Source organism: Mustela putorius, unplaced genomic scaffold (assembly GCF_011764305.1).
Source record: "Mustela putorius furo isolate JIRA1106 unplaced genomic scaffold, ASM1176430v1.1 tig00000738_pilon_pilon_pilon, whole genome shotgun sequence".
NCBI lineage: Eukaryota > Metazoa > Chordata > Mammalia > Carnivora > Mustelidae > Mustela > Mustela putorius.
This window is the reverse complement of record NW_025421463.1, coordinates 1,905,931-1,924,343: the sequence shown is the minus strand read 5'-3', so window position 1 is coordinate 1,924,343 and position 18,413 is coordinate 1,905,931. Positions and strand designations below refer to the sequence as shown.

The window sequence follows — 18,413 nt, the reverse complement described above, 5'->3', positions numbered from 1 at the left end:
TCCCTTTGCAGACTGTCGTATTGAGACTCATCGGACTTAAATGATTATAAAAATAATTTACAGCTGCCTGGGTAGAGGAGCGGGAGGAGGGGCCGCTCTGCATGGTCGGGCCTTTCGGTTGCTGTTGGGTTTCAGGTGGAGGAAGCTGGGGGGTCGTCCCCCGTGAATGCTCGCAGCCCCCATGCATGGGTGCGTACGTGCCAGGTACACCCCCCCCACGTGCATGTGTGCCCTCGTGCGTGTGTGCACGCTGCACACACCCCATGCACACGCCTGTGCATGCACATGCGGCCGACGTGGGTGTGCAGATGCACACCACACATGCTTGCACACACACACACAGCCCCCTCCCACCTTCCCTCTCCCCACCCCCCAGGCCAAGGAGGATGCTACCTGGGATGAGGCCGTGAGTTGCGTCCCCATGCCCTAGGCCTTGGACACCGAGCGCCTTCCTTTTGGGGCTGGGCTGCGGGGAAGGGCTAGGACGCTTCCTCTAGGAGACCTGCTTCTCCGCTTACTTGGGTACCAGCCTGTCTTCTCTCTGATTTCTGCCTCCCTCCCCCTCCATGGGCAGGCCAGGCAGTCCTGAAGCAAGCCCTGGGTCAGCTCTGGTTCTGGGCTCCCAGCCGCCCCCAGAGACGCGGTGGAGGTTTCCTACCCCGCCGCACTCCCATCTGGCTGGGCTCCCCAGCCCCCAGCCCTCCACACTGGGGTCTGCCCTCAAGCCTCTGCTAGTAATAGTGGGCCTCTCTGCTGGCTGAGGTCCTGTGTTGCCCCGGGCACCTTGGGGGGGACAGCTGGCTCCTGGACGACCGAAGTCGGGCTCCAGGGCCTTCCAGATGCCCTCCTCCCTTTCCCTCTCTGCCCCCCCGGTGACTCCCCACAGCCCTGCATCCCCTCTGAGGCCTCCGTCTTCCTGCCTGGACTCTGGGCTGCAGGGGGCTGCAGGGGGCTGCAGGGGGCTCTTCCTGCCTCCAGGTCCCCTCCCCCGCCACAACACAGGCTAGAACCAGGCACCCACCAGCTGCTGTTCATCCGCTGAGAGCCTTCTTGGCCTGGCCTCCAGGGCCTCCCATTGGAAAGGGAAGGGACTGGTTCTGTGTTGATTTGGAGCACACGGCTGGGCCCTTGAGTTGGCAGAGCAGGTCGGGGCTCACCTGGAAGGAGGAGGAGGGTGGGGCACGATGGAACAGGCCGCCTCAGGCCCTGCCAGTGCTCCCACAGAGGGGGACACCCCCAGAAGAATTGCTGGAGAGAGCGAGTCTGGAGCAGGGTCTCCTGTTTGTTCATTTGTCCTGGGTAATGGCGGGAACAAGCAAGACAGTGGTTTCAGCCAGCGCGGAGCTCAGGGGCCTGCCATGACTCTCCAGCAGACCCATGATGATAAGATGTACTCTCAAGCAGTGACTAAGGGCATCGAGAGGCACACGCGGGGTCAGAGGACAGGGAGCGGGCGTGGGGCACTCTTCTAGGGTGTGGATGGTCATGGAAGGCCCTTCAGAAGTGGTGACATCTGAGAGCAAGCTGGAGGAAGTGACAGGTAGATAGCCCGTGCAAAGGCCCCGTGGCAGGTGCGTGATGAGGAGAAGACAGGAAGCCGGTTGGTGGTGTGAAGTCAGGGAGGGTGTGTGTGTTAGGGGGTGACTCTGACCGCTGGATCTCGTGGGCCAGGGGAGAGCAAATGAATTTTATCCTAGAGTGATAAGAGAGGTTTTTTTTTTTTGGAGAGTTTTGGTGAGAGCAGAAATGGCGAGGGGCACGAAACGATCCAGTCTACCGTGTTCCTGTTGGGAGAAGGGATCGGAGGGCTGGGAGTGGAGGAGGGAACCCGGCTAAGGCAGGAGGCTACAGCTGCCGCAGGTGAGGGCCCGGGGCGGGTGTGGGGCTGGCAGCTGTGCTCATGGGGAGCTGTGCTCGGAGGTAGCAGCGAGATTTACTGGTTTGCATTGCACGGAGCGTGGGGCAGGAGAGAGGCGGGCAAGGGACGCCTCCTGTCGAGGATGTCGTGGGGGCGGATGTTCCAGTGCTGCCCGTGAATTTCACGTTACAAGATAGAAACTGAGGGCGGGGTGGACGTAAAAGCATTTTTACCCTGTTTTTGCTCCCAGCTGCACCTGTCCCTGGGTTCTGGAGGGAACGAAGCGGCTTCTGGGCTGGTGGGGAGCGTAGGGGCGGGACATCCCGGCGGGGTCAGGAACTGCCTGGTCCCCGGGACGGGCCGGGACGCTTCCATCAACCCTGCCTGTGCCTCTCCACTTGCCCACGCAGAGCGGGACGCCTTCGACACCCTCTTCGACCACGCCCCGGACAAGCTCAGCGTGGTGAAGAAGGTAAGCTCCGGGCCGGGCTGCTTGCCTCCGTCCCCAGGCTTCTCTCTCCACACGCGCTCCGTGCCGGGAAGAAGGTGGGAACATGTTTGAAATCTCTGAAATGTTTGCCACATGGATTGAAGTGTAATTATAGTCAAAAACGTAACTACAGTGCATAAAATTAGCGCCTTTTAACTCAACATCTCTGCTCCCTGGGTGTCTCCCTGCCCACCCGCCCGCTTCTGTTGAGTGAATTAGCCAGCCAGCGCCCGCGTGGTCCTTCATTCCGACTCGAGGCTTTTTCTCAATGTGGAAATGTTTTCAAGTGTGTCAGCCTGCTGGCTCCAGCGGGCCTCATTACCGCGAGGCTGTATGCGCAGCCTGCCCGGGACACAGGCAGGCCTTTGCCGGCTGAGCTGCTCGGAGCGCGTGTTTGGCCCATTTCCCTCCAAACAGGAGTGCCAAGGACAGGCCCTTCATCAGCCCAGGCAGCCTGCGTGTAGGCTACGGTTGGAAAAAAAACAAGAAAAAATCATGTGAGCTGAGGCTGTGGTGTCAGGGGCTGGGGAGTGATGAGCTTCCAGGGGATCTGCCGGGAGGGCCTGTTCTCACCCAGAAGGAATCAAGACTCAGCTCTCAGCCTGTGGAGTTATCTGAGCGCCTACAGACATCTCGCGTGGGGAGGCAGTGGGAGGGTGGGTGCCCTTTCCACCTCCCTGTAACATCCAAGGAGCGGTCATTTCTGCCCGTGTGCCCTAGGGGAGACAGCCCTTTGTCTAGCACAACTGCCCGCAACAGGCTTCTTAATGCAGGACTTCTCAGGACCATTAATATGCTGGCATGGGTTGGAATTCTCCAAGATCGGACTTAGTAGGAAGCATTTTCCAAGCTTATTGTCGACGGTGAGATCTGTTTGTCTTGTGATTGAATGTATTAAATTCCCATGGATCCCACTTTTGGAAAATGCCGCTACAGCCTGGGACAATGAGAGTATTTTAGTCGTTGGAAGCACATTGCAAAAGGTTGGCAGTGCCCCTCCTGGGTGGAGCTGCCTTAGCATCCTTGGGTGATGACTGACGCACCTTGGGGCTCCGAGCAGTGCCCCCAACCCCTACCCCTTGTCACATCTGGGTCCCAGGACCTCATGCACAAGAAGATGCAAATCTGGCCCCTCCCCCGCCTATCAACTATGTGACCCGAGGCAGATGATAACCCCTACCTCAGTTTCCCCACCTGTCAGGACCGAGGCGGGACCCACCTCTCAGGGGCGCTGTGAGAGTAAAATGTCATCATGTCCGTGCAAAGGCCCAGTGCGCAATATACTGGGTAGGGTTGAGCATGGCATGAGGTTTGTTTGTTGGTAGATACGATGTTAATTCATTCTTTGAAAAGATGTGTTTTGGGCACTGGGGAGGAATTCATCTGCTGGCAGCTTCCTGCTTCCAGCCCCGCCCTCCCGCACCCCCACAGGAGAGTTGCCGTGTTGATGGCTCCTTGTGCCCCAGGGAAAAGCCGGGGGTCCCTGTCCACCTCTCCGGGGTCGCCCCCTCAGACTTCCTCCTATCCCATTACATCCAGCGGCAGTCTGAAGATCCCAAAGCGTTCGCACATGTGCATGGGCCGGGGGTCCCGGCTTGGCCCGCCCCCGCCCCACACCCACTCAGATGCTCACTCCCTTGGCATCCTGCGGTGCCGTGGCCTCTCCTCCGTGGCACGTCTCACACGCTGGGCTCTAGCCCTGGATTGCTCTTGATAGCCCCCACCAGGCGCGTTTATGGAGAACTGTGCCACGGGCTCTCCAGGGGGGACCCTGTCTTGCCGTCTTCGTGTCCCCCGCACCAAGCAGAGTGCCTGGCACGTAGTAGCTGCTCGGTAAACTTGAGTAGCACGACTAAGGAAAGGCCATCGTATCCACGGGCGGGGGGGGGGGTTGCGGCTGGTGGTGTGTCCCACTGAAGCTGGGTTTGCTGGCAGAGAAGAGTTACAAGGAACAAGTTTTAAACTTTGGCTAGAGAGAAGCCGGCAGCCTGTTGCTCTGAGCTCAAGCTTACCCAAGGTTACCGAAGCAGGTGCATGTGGCCCCTCGGGTCAGTCTTCTGTCATTTCTGGTCACATCTAGGACGCATCTAAAAACACTGTCCTCTCCCCCTGACGGTTTCATGCTTCTTGAAGAATTGCTTGTCCCCTCTAGGGCTCTTAAAATATCTTACGGGAGTGTGGATAAGCGGGTGTATGCCTAGGCTGGTGGACAGAGAGGCGCGTTTTCTTCTCCGGCGGGGATAGTACATGGAGGCATTTTTTCATTAAAACCAAGGGTCACTGGGAGAAACTGACCCTTTTATTTTAGCAAACATTGGAGATGATGGGAGCATCTCCCAAGTTGTTGATGGTCAGGGTCAGGTCCATCCCGTTGGATGGGAGCAGGCAAGTGGCCTGTCTCACTCACGGCTCCCGTGTCTTTGCCTTCACAGTCTCTCATCACGTTTGTGAACAAGCACTTGAACAAGCTGAACTTGGAGGTGACGGAGCTGGAGACCCAGGTGAGCAGTGTTCTGGGGTTCATATTTTCAGCCAGCTCTCCGATCCTGTGTGGGGCACGAAGGAGACGGGCGCCGTCTTGTTAGTCCGACAAGGAGTGGCCGCCCTGGCCTTCTCTCGGACCCTCTGTCATAGTGTCCTGTGGCTGCTGGAATCGAGTCCCACAGACCAAACAGCTTGAACCACAGACATTTCCATCCTCACCGTCCTGGAGGCTGGAGTCCCAGACCCACACGGGCCGGGCTGCTTCCTTCGGAGGCCTTCGGGAGTGACGTCTTCTAGAGAAGGTCACATTCACAGGTTCCGAGGTTAGGACTCCAGCACATTTGTTAGGGGACACAGCCCAACCCTAACACCCTTGGAGGCATCACACCTCCCCCACTGGAAGGTCTTGGCATGTGCAATTCTTCCAGTCTAGAATGTTCCACGCCCCCCGCCCCCGCTTCTGTTCCCCATCGCCATGCTTACTGCGTGAGCGCTCGCGGAGTACCTGTCCAGTGAGTGTGTATGAAATATTTCTTCCGTGGGCAGCGTGTGAAGTGTCCTCCCGCACCCCACTCAGAGCTCACGCCGCAGAGTGAAAATCCGTTTCAGGCAATCAGCAGGCATCAAAGACAAAATATAATTTTCCCGGGATTAGCTGGCTGCTTGAATTCGGAGCCGTTCGTATTCTCGGTGCAGAGTCCTCTCACCCCCAGCTGATCCTGCTTAAACCCCTGGGTGACTGCCGCCCTGCCTGTCTCTCTCTCTGCCTTTCCTCATTTGCTTTTCTAATTAAAAAAGTAATTCAGGTTCATTGTAGAATGTCTGAACATGCAGATAAGCACAACAAAGATCGTTCTTAATCCCAACACCCAGAGATAACTGTGGCGAGCGCGGTGTTCCGGACCTGTCCTCCACCTGGCTGGCTAATCACAGACCTCGTGGGTCTGTCCTGGAAAGCCAAACGGGCCGTTAGTAACGAGTGTGTTTATTTGTGCATTGTTGGTGACGTTTTCTGAACACTGCCCACCGAGCCTCTGGTTCCTTGCCGTTGGGTGTATCAGGGTCCGCCAGGGTCCTCGCAGGCCTGCTCTCCCTCCCCGCCGCTTCCCCCCTTCATCCTGCCCAGACCTACCCGCCTGCAGTTCACGGGGAGTCTTCCAGACGTCTTACACACACGTGTATTTTGTTAACAACAGTGGCTTCTGCTGCACGGCTCTTCTCGCAGTGTGTCCTCTGTGACGCTGGTATGCCGGGGTCTTTCTGGTGGAGTCTGGTGGTGTGATTCCATCTCGTCCTTCCCTTGCCCGGTCGGTCGGTCTGTCCGTCTGCACTGGTCACCTCTGAGGACTGCCTCCTCTTCTGTCCTAACACACCACGTGGCACGAAGTCCACTCCTCGTGATGGGGTGCCCCCGCCCTCATGACAGGGGGTGCAGGGGCTCTCTGCCCTCCGCTTCTGCTGCCGGTGCCCTCACTTCGTCAGGACGTGCTCCTAGAAGGCCGTGATGCTTTTGAGGGCCCAGGAAGGCTTGTCCTGAGCCCTGCGAGCCATTCCCCATTCTCACTTCCCACCGGCCCACACGCCAGCAGGAGCGGCCCGAAGCCCCAGACCGAGACTCTGCCCCTCAGTTTGCGTGGACCTTGAGGTACCCAGTGTCCCCTTTCTTCTCTCATCACCCTTAAAGGGGTTTTTAACCACTGTCGGCAGAAAGGAGGTATTTTTATAAATCATGTGCATCGTCAGGGAGACGTGGGCTCAGAGCCCTGCTCAGGGTGTGTGTGTGTGTGTGTGTGTGTGTGTGTGTTTGTGTGTATGTGTGTGTATTTAAAAACCACTTCTGTATTCTGGGCAGCTTCCTAGCTGTGTGATACCGAACTAGTGACTCAACTTCTCTGTGCTTCTCTTTTCATGTTGAGGGGGCAACAGATACGGGGAAGCTTAACGGAGGTCGTGCGGTCACGAGCTGGGTGTTGATGAAGATAGTGCCGTGGAGTCGTGGGGCGTCTCGGGGGATCTCAGCTAGGGCACGCCCCCACCTCGGGACAAACGTGTGCTCTCATGAGTATGAGCTAGAGGGTCCGTTGGCTGATAAGCCGCGGGGCTCTGCCTGGCTCAGTTTTCACTGGTGCCCCCTCCCTCCCGTGCCTTCCCCGGCAGCTTCCATCTCTCCCACTGCCCCGTGCACGAGGGGGCCGGGGCTGGGCTCGGGAATGCCATGGAAGGGAGCAGAGGCTCTCCGTCCGCCTTGGCTCCCTGCGCCTCCTGGGCAGGTGATGGGGGCAGGATCGTCCTTCGCAGATGGCCTGGAAATGGGGTCCGTGTTGCCGAGAGAGCCGGTTTCTCCGGGCCTGCCGCTGGCCCGGTGTCGGTGGGGCAGTCCCACCAGCACGGTCTGCCAGAGAGCCATCCTCGGCCAGCCCGGCAAGGAGGGTGTCCCTCTGCCTTGCTCTTTGTTCTTCACTCTCCTTCCCCTTTCTAGCGGTGATACCGGACACTTGTGATTTCGACTTTTCTTCTTTAAATTGGAGGCCTTGATGGCCGGCCTAGGACAATTGCGGGGAGCTGCTCTTTTTAATAAAGTCCTCCTTTGGCTCATTTTATCCGCTGCACGTCGCTGGTCTCGGGGAGCTGAAGGGTCCCGGCTGCCCAGGCCCTCGCAGCCGTCCTGCTGTCCTGCCGTCCTGCCGTCCCGCATGGCAGTCTTCCAGACCAGGGGACCACGCCGGCCAGGAGAGCTTCCTCGTAGGGATGGAGGAGTTCTGTCCCCACGCATCGGCTGCAGGAGCCACTGGCCACGTGTGGCCGCTGGGCACCTGAAATGTTGGTGGTATGATTGAGGAACGGAATTTTGTATTTTTGTTAAACATCTTTTCAGTTTAAACATCTTGGAACTTGGTTACATAATAGCATGAATGTATTCAACAGGGCTGAACTGTACACTTAGAAATGGTGAATGTGGGGCCGCCTGGGTGGCTCAGTCGGTTAAGCATCTGCCTTTGGCTCAGGTCATGATCCCAGGGTCCTAGGATCGAGCCCCACATCGGGCTCCTGCTCAGTGGGGAGCCTGCTTCTCCCTCTGTCTCTGCCTGCCTCTCTGCCTGCTTGTGCTGTCTCTCTCTCACAAATAAATAAATACAATCTCTTAAAAAAAAAACGGTTAATATGGTACATTCTAGGTATGTTTTATCATGACTCCAAACAAACAAACAAACAAAAAACCCCACATATGCCAGACACAAAAGGATAAGGAGTTTCAGTTTTGCAAAATGATGTGCGTTCTAGAACAGCTGGCTGGCTGGATGGTTGCACACAGTAGGAATGGACTTCACGCCAGCGACCTGGATGCTCAAATGTGGTTAAGATGGTAGATTTCATGTTACATATGTTTTACCGCAGCAACAAAGAGTAAACCAGCAACATTCAAACAAAAAAAATGTCTGATTTCAATAGGCACGTGCGGCCAGTAGCAGTCATGTGGGACTGCACAGTCTGAGACATCTGGAGGCTGGGGTCCTCACAGGTCCTGGCCGGGCAGCAGACCCCAGCAAGTCTCGGCCCCTCAGAGATGCCCCCTCTGTGCTCTGGGGATGGCTGAGGCCCACCCTCTGGGTGCCTTCTGTACCTCGGTTCTCTTGTCTCCTCAGGCAAATTTGGTTTTGTGTTCACCGGTCTTCATTGCTTTATCTTTTTTTTTTAAGGATTTTACTTATTTATTTGACGGATCATGAGTAGGCAGAGAGGCAGGCAGAGAGAGATGGAAGCAGGCGCCCCGCTGAGCAGAGAGCCCGATGCGGGGCTCGATCCTAGGACCCTGGGATCATGACCTGAGCCGAAGGCAGAGGCTTTAACCCACTGAGCCACCCAGGCGCCCCCATTGCTTTATCTTTAAAAGGAGTAATTCTTCCCTGGCTAACTGGGCGTTGGGGAGAGCAGTCTTCCAGAGAGTCGGGGCTTTTGTTCTGGATTCCTGGTCCCCCTCATGTGGGTGGATGGTGCTGCCAGGCCAGGTAGCGGGGGTGGGGGTTGGGGGACCTGGGTTGAGGGCAGCAGCCTGCAGCCCTTTCCCTGACCCAGCGCCGCCCGGTGTTCAGGGCCTGGCTGGGATGGACACTAGAGGCTCCTCTCGATGGACCTCAAAGGCTTATGGTCACCGGGGCTCAAGCAGGGGAAAGTGTCATCTGGCACCGCGGGCACAGCTGAAGAATGTGCTCGGACAGCTAACAAAGGGAGCAGGGGGAACAGGGCAGCAGACCCCAGACCAGAGCCTAGGGCACCCAGCAGGTCATGGACAGTCGGGTCGTCCCAGCAGCCGACACTGATGGGGACGTTCCCCGTGTGCTGGGCCATCCCTGTCCACCTTCTCATGTGTCCCTATGCCAACCCCGAGAGACGGGAGCCAGTGTTATCCCAAGGTTGGCAGTAGTGGGGGACTGGGCTTTGTGGCCAGGCTGCCTGCTTCTAGAGCCGTGGCCCTGTCCGCACATGCTCCGACCCCAAACAGGTGCGTGCCCACGTCCAGTCCCGAGCGAGATGCTCCGCTCCCAGGTCCTTCACCTGACTGCAGGCTCGTGCCTGAACAGGGCATGGATTTCTTGCTTTAAAACGTTTTCCTTCTTTGGGAGAGAACGCAGAATGTTCCCTGCCTCCCTGCGCAGCCCCGACACCTCACCCCGCGTCTCTCTGTAGTTTGCAGATGGCGTCTACCTGGTTCTGCTCATGGGCCTTCTGGAGGACTACTTCGTCCCCCTGCACAACTTCTACCTGACGCCAGAGAGCTTCGACCAGAAGGTACGTGTGTGGTCTCCGTCCCCAGAGCGGACCCAGACGCGCTCGCTAAAGCGCACAACCCAGACGGGCCCCTGATGGCTCTTCCTGGAGTCTAGCTAGTTTGGAAAAACAGGACTGCCGCCAAGCGGTACTGCCGTGAGACATGACCCAGCCCTCAGTCACGGAAGTAAGCCCATCAGTAGTGCCAGACGCTCCCGGGTGCTGTGTGCTCAGTCCTCCTCGGGGTCTTTGTCTTGGGACGGTACCCTTTGTAATCCCGGCGGCCCGTGGCCGCAGACATGCAGAGCCCTCCCCCGTCGATGCCGCCCCCATGTCACTTCTGGTTTTCCCACCTGCTTCTGCCCTCTCCAAGCACTGCTGTTCTCAGGGGTGGCCCAGAGTCCCATGGCTCCGACACCCCTGTCTCCCTGTTCCCTCACTCTTGGACAATTAACTTGTTTCTGGTGGTTTTCACAATAAACTACTAGGGCATCTTCTCCAGTCCTTCTCTCTTCCAGTCTGTCCGTCTCTCTGTCTGGATCTGTCTCCCTTCCTGTGGATTGTTTTCTAGGAAAATTCCCCACATGGGATTGTTTGGGTCAAAGGGCCTCAACTTTGGATCCGGGTTGCTGCCTCCCCCGTGTCCCTGTCTGTGCCCGGGTGTCTTGCCTGCTGCTCGGGGCTCCCCAGAGTTCAGCCCGTCCAGACAGCAGTTAGCGCGTGGCCTTCAGAAACTTGGCTCCTGCGCCGTCCATATTGCTTTGGACTCGGGGCATCTGTCGTTGGATTTTCCCAAAGTGCTAGACCCGTGAGTCAGAGAGGCAGACAATGCAAGCAGGTGGCGGCAGCCAGGGAAACGTCCGACAATGGGGCCAGTGTTTATCAATCTGCATACTTCTGGCACCTTCCAGGCCGTCCGCTCACGGCCAAATGTTGTTCCTGCCTCGCCTGCTGAGATGGAATCAGAGCAGATTTGAGAGGGCCTGGCATGGTCGAACAAGGGTGAATGGAGCGCGAGCCCGAGGGGAGCAAGCAGAGCGCTGTCGGAAGCAAGGGTGCCTGTTGTTCTGGAAACGAGAACACAGATACTGCGGGGAAGAGGCTCCTGCGTTTCCAGGCCCGACGGGGCCGGCTGCAGAAACGTTGTTTGGGAGAGAGATTTCCTTTGTTCCGATTAATAATGATGCCGGCAGGAATGGTGAATCGAGCCAAGGAGCCGGAAATGGGTTTCTTTGCAAAATGAGACTGTGCACAAGGCAGTGTAGGGAGCCTTCTCTCCTGCCCCGGCCTTACTCCCTGTGCAGCAGGGGTGAAAGTTTTTTGGGGGTGCCTCCCTGGCCTGGGGAGCGTGAGAGGCCCCAGTGACCGTCTGCCTGTCTGTGCCTCTGCCCGAGGCAGGTGCTGCTGTCCCCAGGCAGAGTGATGACCTGTGTTTTTAAAACAATTGCACTAGATTTTAAAAAACGAGCCCAGACCCCCTAGGTTCTTACAGACGGACGAACGGCACCCTCTGAGCTTTCTGAGATACGGGTGTGACCCCTAGCTTTTTGTTTTATTATCTAACTCTGTGGGAGCCACTTTCTCGAGTACCTTGTGCCTTTAGATCATCTTTCTGGAAGATTCCACAGCGTCCCTCATTTCTGGGGAGTGGAGTGTGTCCTGGAGACTCAGAGATGGTTCTTCCCGGCAAATGCTAGAAAGGGCTTTGTGTTCTCAAGGTGCTTTGCCTTCTGCCCCTCATCTGATTCCCTTCCTGGGGACAGGGAAATGGGATCTCAGAGGGGCCAAGAGACAGCCAAGTTCCCTCATTTATCAGGGCAGAGCTGAAGAGCCCACTCCTATTCTAGAAAGTTCTATTCCTCTGTCACCTCGCCGGGTTTTCCAAAATCCCTTGAATTATAGAGGGAAAGGATTTCAGCACGCCCTGGCCATGGGGCTGGCTCTCAGTGGTGGCAGTGGGGCTTTGGGGTACAGAGTGTGGCCTGGTCCCCCTTGGGTCTGGGGAGCTGTTTGCCACTCTGCCTGCCCCGTCCTGGGACCCTGGGCACAAAGGCAGCTTCGCTTCTCTGCAGCAGGAGGGGTTGATGGAGGTGAGAGCATGGCGGGGACAGGAACAGGGTGCCGGTGACTTCCTGTCTGGTGGTTTCCTCGGACTAAGAAGGAAGCAGAACGAAGGTCGCTGTGGGGAGGTGGCTCTGGGCGGGAGCTGTTCTGGGTGTGCGGCAGGTGTGGGGTTTCAGAAGCCCGACCTGGTCAGCACTGAGCACTTTCAAGGACCCACTTCTTCCTGTCCTAACTCATCTCAGCCCCGGGGCCTCCTCCAAAAAGCGGCCTTAGGGCACCCCGCGGCTTTCCCTCTGGGCTGGGCCCACTCCGTGCACCTAGACGTCTAACACGCAGCTTGGCCTTCCCATTTGGCCTTTTCCAGGAGGTCTCGGGAATGGCCCACGGTCCTCCAGCCTCCTGCATCTGGTCAGGGGCTGCCCCACTCAGCCCCGGGGTGAAGGGCCTGTCCCCCCCACGGGGACCCTCTGGTCACTGCCTGCCCCGGGCTGGTGCTGTTGAGGGTCCTAGAGGCGGCGAGGCGGCCCCCGAGCTGCTGGGATTTTGACCAACGGAGGGTTATTTTGTCAAACACGGTCTTTCTGGTTAATTATTAAACGATAAGTACAATGATCCTGTTTCTGGTTCACTTACCCCGAAATCGTGCAGATATTACTGTTGAAAGGATGTGTGATTGCTAGGAACCCTGGGGTGCTCTGCGGCTCTGACTCTAGGATTTACTTCATTTTCTGGTGCCCCCGTCCTGTCCCCAACAGCCTTTGCCCCAGTGGACGGCTGGCTGTGGTTTGGTTGTCATCCGGCGTCCCCGGGGGTCGGGGGAAAATGCTGCAGGGAAGGTGTTATTTTAAAGCCCTTCAGAGGCTGTGAGCAGAAAGCGAGCTTCTAGCGCCCTTGGGGGCCGAGCGGTACCTTCCAGGGAGAAGCCGTGTGGGGTGTGGGGTGTGGGGTGGGGTGTCCACCTTCCTGTGACATCCAGCAAGTCGAGGAGGCCAGGAACGGGGCCCTGCCCCCTGCCCCCTGCAGCCGCCATTGGGCTGACTTCCGTTCCAGCAGGGTCCCCGGTGCCTGCCCGGTGCCTGGGCCACCACTGTCCCTGAGCATGGTGTCCTGCCTGTGGCTGTGCACACGTGGCTCTGGGAGGCCTTCCCAGGACACGGTGGATGGCCGCTCCGTGCTGGGGACAGTGCTTTAGCGTGGGTGCCTTTGGGAAGTGACATGTCCTCTCTGAGCCTTGGCTTTCTCATCTGTAAAAGGGACAGAGTCACAGTCACTTCTCATTGCGTGGCCTGTGGCACAAGCAGACACTCGGGGACCCTGGAGCCCTCGAGGGCAGGCTTTGTGCCTTCACCCCTGCATCTCTGAGCTGTCCCCTGATCCTGAGTGAGGGGATAAGGCCCATCGAGGGAACGCCTTCGCCCAACTCTCTTGCCTACCCTGTGCCCTGCGCGGGACTGCTCGGGTCCTGGGGATGTTCCGGTTCCACTCTTGCTTCCTTGGCAGGTCCACAACGTGGCGTTTGCCTTTGAGCTGATGCTGGATGGAGGACTCAAGACCCCCAAGGCTCGCCCTGAAGGTAACGCCCCACCCCAGGCTGGCCCGGGCTCCCGTGGCCCCTGTGCCCTTGGCTTCTGAGGCCAGGACTGTGCTGGTGGAACCACCAATGCTGGCCTTCAGTAACTACTTGACTCGGAGGACGTGAGCTCTACCCACTGCCTCGGGATCTGCATGTCCTTGCAGGTGCCGGCGCTCAGGCTAGAGGGGCTGTTTCATGCCTTGCAAGGATATTAAAGGTGCTGCTGTTGAGGAGTGTGGGTGGATGTCCCTACAGGGACGAGGCATGGTCATGACGTGTGTGGGTCCGAGCTGCAGCAGGGAGACACGGGGAGCCGGTGGTGGGACCTCCCGGGCAGGGAGCCTGCGGAGCCAGGAGCAGGCCTGGCTCAGCCCCCTGCAGCCCCTTCACAGAGGGCATCAGGCCTGCTGGCTGCTGCCCACTTCGGTGGCTCCTGACCTCCTCCCACTGCAGCGATGGCCGACCGGGGGTGCTGGGGCTGAAGCCTCAAAGGGAGGGCAGGAAGGAAGGTCGTGCCGGCTCTCTGTGCTTGCCCCTCCTCCGACACACGGAGACTGGAGATGCTCTGGGCCTCAGTCTAAGGACAGTTGTCGGTTCATGGCAGTTGCTTGGCTAGTCTTCCTCTGGAAGAGATGCTGTTTCTTGCTTTGGGGTTGAAGACCTGCAGGGGGAAAGCAAGGTTATGGTCAGTCTGTGGCCGGAGAAGGGCCTTTTGCATCACCTGGTCCAATGGGCCCATTGCACAGGCAAACAGACTGAGGCCCAGGGCAGGGGGGTCACCTGTCTAAGGTTGCAGACAAGGGAGGAAAAGACCTACGTGCCCTTCCCACCAAAGTAGGCAGCCTGGACTTCGTGGGCTGTCACATCCCCTGAGGGCCTGGCCATGGGCCACACCGTGTAGCCCATTGCTTGACCTGGAGGGGGCAGGAGGGAGCAGCAGTTTGCACACACATGCCTCTCCCCCACCCCAGAAGGCCTGCCCTCCGTCCTGGCACAGGTTGGCCTGTGGGTGTTGGACCCCAGCAGACGTCCTTGGCTATTGGAGACCCCACAGCATAGGCACCTCTTGTCCCTGGACTTGGCCAGTGCAGGGCCTGGAAAGGACGCGGGAGTGTCCCTGTCCTGCTGTCACAGGTGCTCGAAGAACGGGCTGGTGGCCTGGGGCTTCTCTTCGCTGCCTGTCCCGGGATGGCACTGTCCAGGGCATCCTGGATGGGGGGCCATCGATCTTTAAACCAAAGAACTGCACTGCCGACAGGCAGGGGCCCCGCGCCTCCTGTGGGCCGGCACGAGGGCCTCAGTGCTCTCGCCCCTAATGGTGTCTGTGTTTTCTCCTGCAGATGTGGTGAACCTGGATCTCAAGTCCACGTTAAGGGTCCTGTACAACCTGTTCACCAAGTACAAGGACCTGGAGTGAGAGCGGCCAGCGGAGGGGACTCTGCAGGGCGGGGAGGCCAGCCCGCCGAGGTCCCCACCCCCTCCCTGAAGCCGCCCAGCCTTCTCTGGCGGTGGCTTTTCAGCTCCCTCATGTGATGCACAGTGGGCAGGACCCTTTGAAAGGCAGGGTTCTGTAGCCCAGTGCTGGTGTGTGGCCCCACCAGTGCTGAGACCTTGATCCCTACCCCCGCCCCAACACACAGTCCCCTCTGCCTGTGGTGGGGGGAGGGGCGCGCCCTGCAGGCCTTTCCATGGAGCAGTTCACTGGCCACAGCCATGGCCACAGGCGATGGTGAATGGCACCGACAGCTCTACGGGAGCCGGGGGTCAGTCTGGCTGTGGCGGGGGTCTCTCCTGGGAAGCCAGGCCTTTTTTTAGTAGAAAGCGTTTTGTAGATTTAAAAACTTCCCTCTAACGTCCCAGAGGCCTTTGATGGGACAGAAGGGCCACTCACGTTCCTCTTCTTGACCAGCCAGTGTTCCTCACTTACTTTTTGCACAGACATCCAAGATGCGGGTGACCCTCAGTGGCCACCACACGGGAGGTGGGATTCGGGGAAGTGGGGTCTGATTTTTTTTTTTTTGGTGACAGCCAAGTGGGCTCCATCAGGAGTGTTGCTCGATACATCTCAGAGGCCCTGTTTGGGAGTCGATGCATTTTTTAAGCCTTTAGAAAGCGGGGTCTCTCAGTTTGTGGGGGCCGCCATCACAGAGCGCCACAGGCGGGGGCTTAGACAACGGGAACAGATGGCCCCCAGCTCCCAGGCTGGAAATCCAGCATCAAGGCAGGGCTGGCCCCTCCCAAGGGCCCTCTCCTGGCTTGCCGATTGGCTGTCCCTTCCCGGGGTCCTCACATGGTCCTGCCTCTGCACCTGTCTGCGGCCTCACCGCTCCTTACCAGGACGCCCGTCCTGATGGATGAGGGCTGCCCCTGTGACCTCATTGTACCGTACTGATCTCTGCAAAGACCCATCTTCAAATACAGAGCCATTCTGGGCACTCGGGCTCGGAGCTTCAGCATACGGATTCTGGGGGACGCAGTTCAGGCCTTACTGGGGGGGACATGAAGAATTCATCCCCCTCCCCAGTGTGGCTTTCTGGAACCCTGCTGGCATCTCCCGATGGGCACCCCTGAAAGGGATGCCGTTTGCCCCTCCCCCACTCCCCTTGGCTCCAGAGAAACGGGGGGCCTTCTGCTGGGGGGGTGTCTGCCCTGTGTCACCCCACCCATAGGGTCCCTCCACATGGCAGCCCCCTTCTAGGCCCTCAGCATCGGCTGCCAAGCAGGACAGGCCTCTCTCATCTCTGATTTTCACCTTCCTGCTGTCGATCCGAGCAGTTGCCCCCATTGTTAATACTAAGTCAGACACGGGCCCTCATGACTCAGGAAACACCAGCCTCGCCCGTCTCCGCTCTGCCCCTGCGAGGCCGGTGGTAGTTTCCAAAGAGCCCTTCTGACGGAGGTGGTTTCCCAGCAGGAGAAAGACATAATTAAAACAGTATCACCGTGTCTCCTGTGGGCTGCGGTGGCATTAAAGGACCACACCGACAGAAGAGCGAGGGCTGGAATGTTCCATGCCGACTTCATCACACCCGCAGGATCCCAGCTGTCTGCCGGAGCTGCAGAGCCCGGTCCCCCCGCTGTCACCAGTGGGCCTCTGCCCAACCCTGGCTGCCCCCCAGGGCTGAAGGAGGGGAGGTTGGCATTTGGAAAGAACTCAGCCTTGGGGGGTTCTGCGCAGGGGGAAGTTCCAGCAGGGTCCACGCCTGGAGGGGGAGGCAGTGGTCCTGGGGGCGCAGGGAGCATGTGTCAAGCCCTCTGTATTTCTGGTCACAGAGTAAAAGGGATCCCAAGACACAGGCCACCTGTGAGCAGGCTCGTTTGTCCAGGCCGACTGTCCAAGGCCAAGGTTCCAGCAAAGCCGGTGATCTGTTGTCCAAACTGCCTTTATTCACGTTGGTTCCTTGAGCTCTACACATCTCACTCCCCTCCCCTGCCTTCTCTGTCCGCTCTCAGTCAGAGTTCAGTGCCAGCCTAGGCATTCGCGTGCGGGCGCCGTTGTGAGACGGAGGGCAGGGTCAATGCTAGAGGTGGCCTCTCCTGGGATCAGTCCTCCCGGCTTAGTGACCGTAGCTGTGAGTTGTGGGCTCTCTGATGCTGGGGCATCTTCTTGGGGAAACGTGTGCAGCAGAAGCCGCTTTGCTTAATCTCAGAAAGTTCTAGAAGCCTTCCTCTTTGATTGATCCACCTTTCCAGTGCTTTGTTTTTCGGTCGGGTGGGGACCTTCCCCATGAACTAAGCAGAAGCGAGATCATTTGCACCTGAGCGGCCGTGGCTCGGGGTCTGCGGGGCCCGAGTGAGGCCCAGGCTAGGGCCGTGAGATGGTCTCCTTTTATCCTTCTCGGAGTGGCTGTTTGGGGCCCCGGCCAAGGGGTCTTCTGCACGCGGAGCCCTAATGTCCTCTCTGGATGTGACAAAAAGCTGTGTTTTAAAGGCACTGAATGCCTTTCTCACTTCCTTTTGCATGCCCGTGTTTCATTGTGTTTTTAACTGTTCTAAGTAGTGTCACTTTTGGATGTTGGATGTCGAATAAAAGTCGCTAAACCCTGGGCTGTGTGTGCCAGTGCCTCCCTCCTGGCTCCTCCGCTGTGCCGAGGGCCCTGCCAGGAACCTGACCTCCGGGGAGCCAGAGCCTGGGGCCGGGAAGTGCGGGGCGGGGCCGGCCACGTTGTCTTACTTATTCTGATAAAGACCTGAGAGTGTGGGCCCTGTGCTGCCTTTGTCTGGTTCTGCTTCCACGCACTTTGTGGCCTCTGGTCGTGCCTGCCTGGTGCTTGGGCCCAGGAGCTCCCAGCTGTGAGGGGCGGGCCCCGCATGGGTGGAGGCATTGCTGGACGGGAGCCACAGGGGGAAGAGGGGACAGAGTCACAGCCGTGGGTGAGTCGCAGTGAGTCGCTGAGCTGGGCTGAGTCGGCCTAGCTCCCCGGTCCAAAGTGGCATGGGGGTGGCCGGCAGGTCAGTGGCACCAGCTGGACAGGGCTGCTCTGGGGGAACGGGGTGCTCCTTGCACTGCAGGGCGCGGGGCCTGGGTGACCCTCGATGGTGGTCGTGCGGTAAACCTTCCCTGCAGAAGTCACGGGTTTGGGGCGGGGGTGTTCAGGGGCCTTGAACTTCCCCTCGATGCAACATTAAAATTGTCACTATTCTAGTGCCGCTGACCCGCAGAGCGAGGCCTCGGTGCTCTTCAGATGCTAAGGCTCTCAGACCGCTGCTGAGAAGAGCCTGGCTTCGCAGGGATGCCTGGTCCAAAGCCCGTGCGACCGCTGGCCAGTCCCTTATCCGGCACTTCCCACGGTGGAACTTTCCTCGGCGGAAAGATCCCTCTGGTTTCCCACAGCAGATCTGTTGTCCCTCCCTCACTTACGATCTGCCTCCTCGCCTGGCTCCTGCTGGGATGTGTCCGGTGGGAAGAGGCCCTGGCAGGAAGGAGTGGGGGGGGGTGCGTGCGTGAGGTCAGGGTGTTGTCGCCCCTCTGTGGGGCCGCTGTGGGTCAGCGTGCCCCCCTGTGCCACAGCCCCCAGCTGGCGGCTGGCTCAGAGCTCCGGCTGTCTCTTTCTGGGCCCGTCGTCCTCCCGGGGCTCTGCCCTGTCGGGCTTCAGGGCTGCAGCAGCTCCATCGAGCTGCCAGTCCCGGGGGCGGGGGTGGGGGACGAGGGCAGCACCATCTCTTCCAGGTTCTCT

At 58.7% G+C, this 18,413-nt stretch overlaps 1 protein-coding gene across 3 annotated transcripts in view; it reads left to right on the top strand.

The window, feature by feature from the left end:
- PARVB (parvin beta) overlaps positions 1-17,282 on the top strand; it is a 92,729-nt gene extending 75,447 nt beyond the window's left edge. For all 3 annotated transcript variants that reach the window (XM_045083730.1, XM_045083729.1, XM_004771154.3), the window contains 5 exons: positions 2,269-2,330; positions 4,781-4,849; positions 9,519-9,620; positions 13,164-13,236; positions 14,577-17,282. In XM_045083730.1, coding sequence (XP_044939665.1) covers positions 2,269-2,330; positions 4,781-4,849; positions 9,519-9,620; positions 13,164-13,189 — 259 coding nt within the window. In that variant the 3' untranslated portion in view covers positions 13,190-13,236; positions 14,577-17,282. The remainder of the gene's footprint in view (positions 1-2,268; positions 2,331-4,780; positions 4,850-9,518; positions 9,621-13,163; positions 13,237-14,576) is intronic.
- Positions 17,283-18,413: the final 1,131 nt, after the last annotated feature.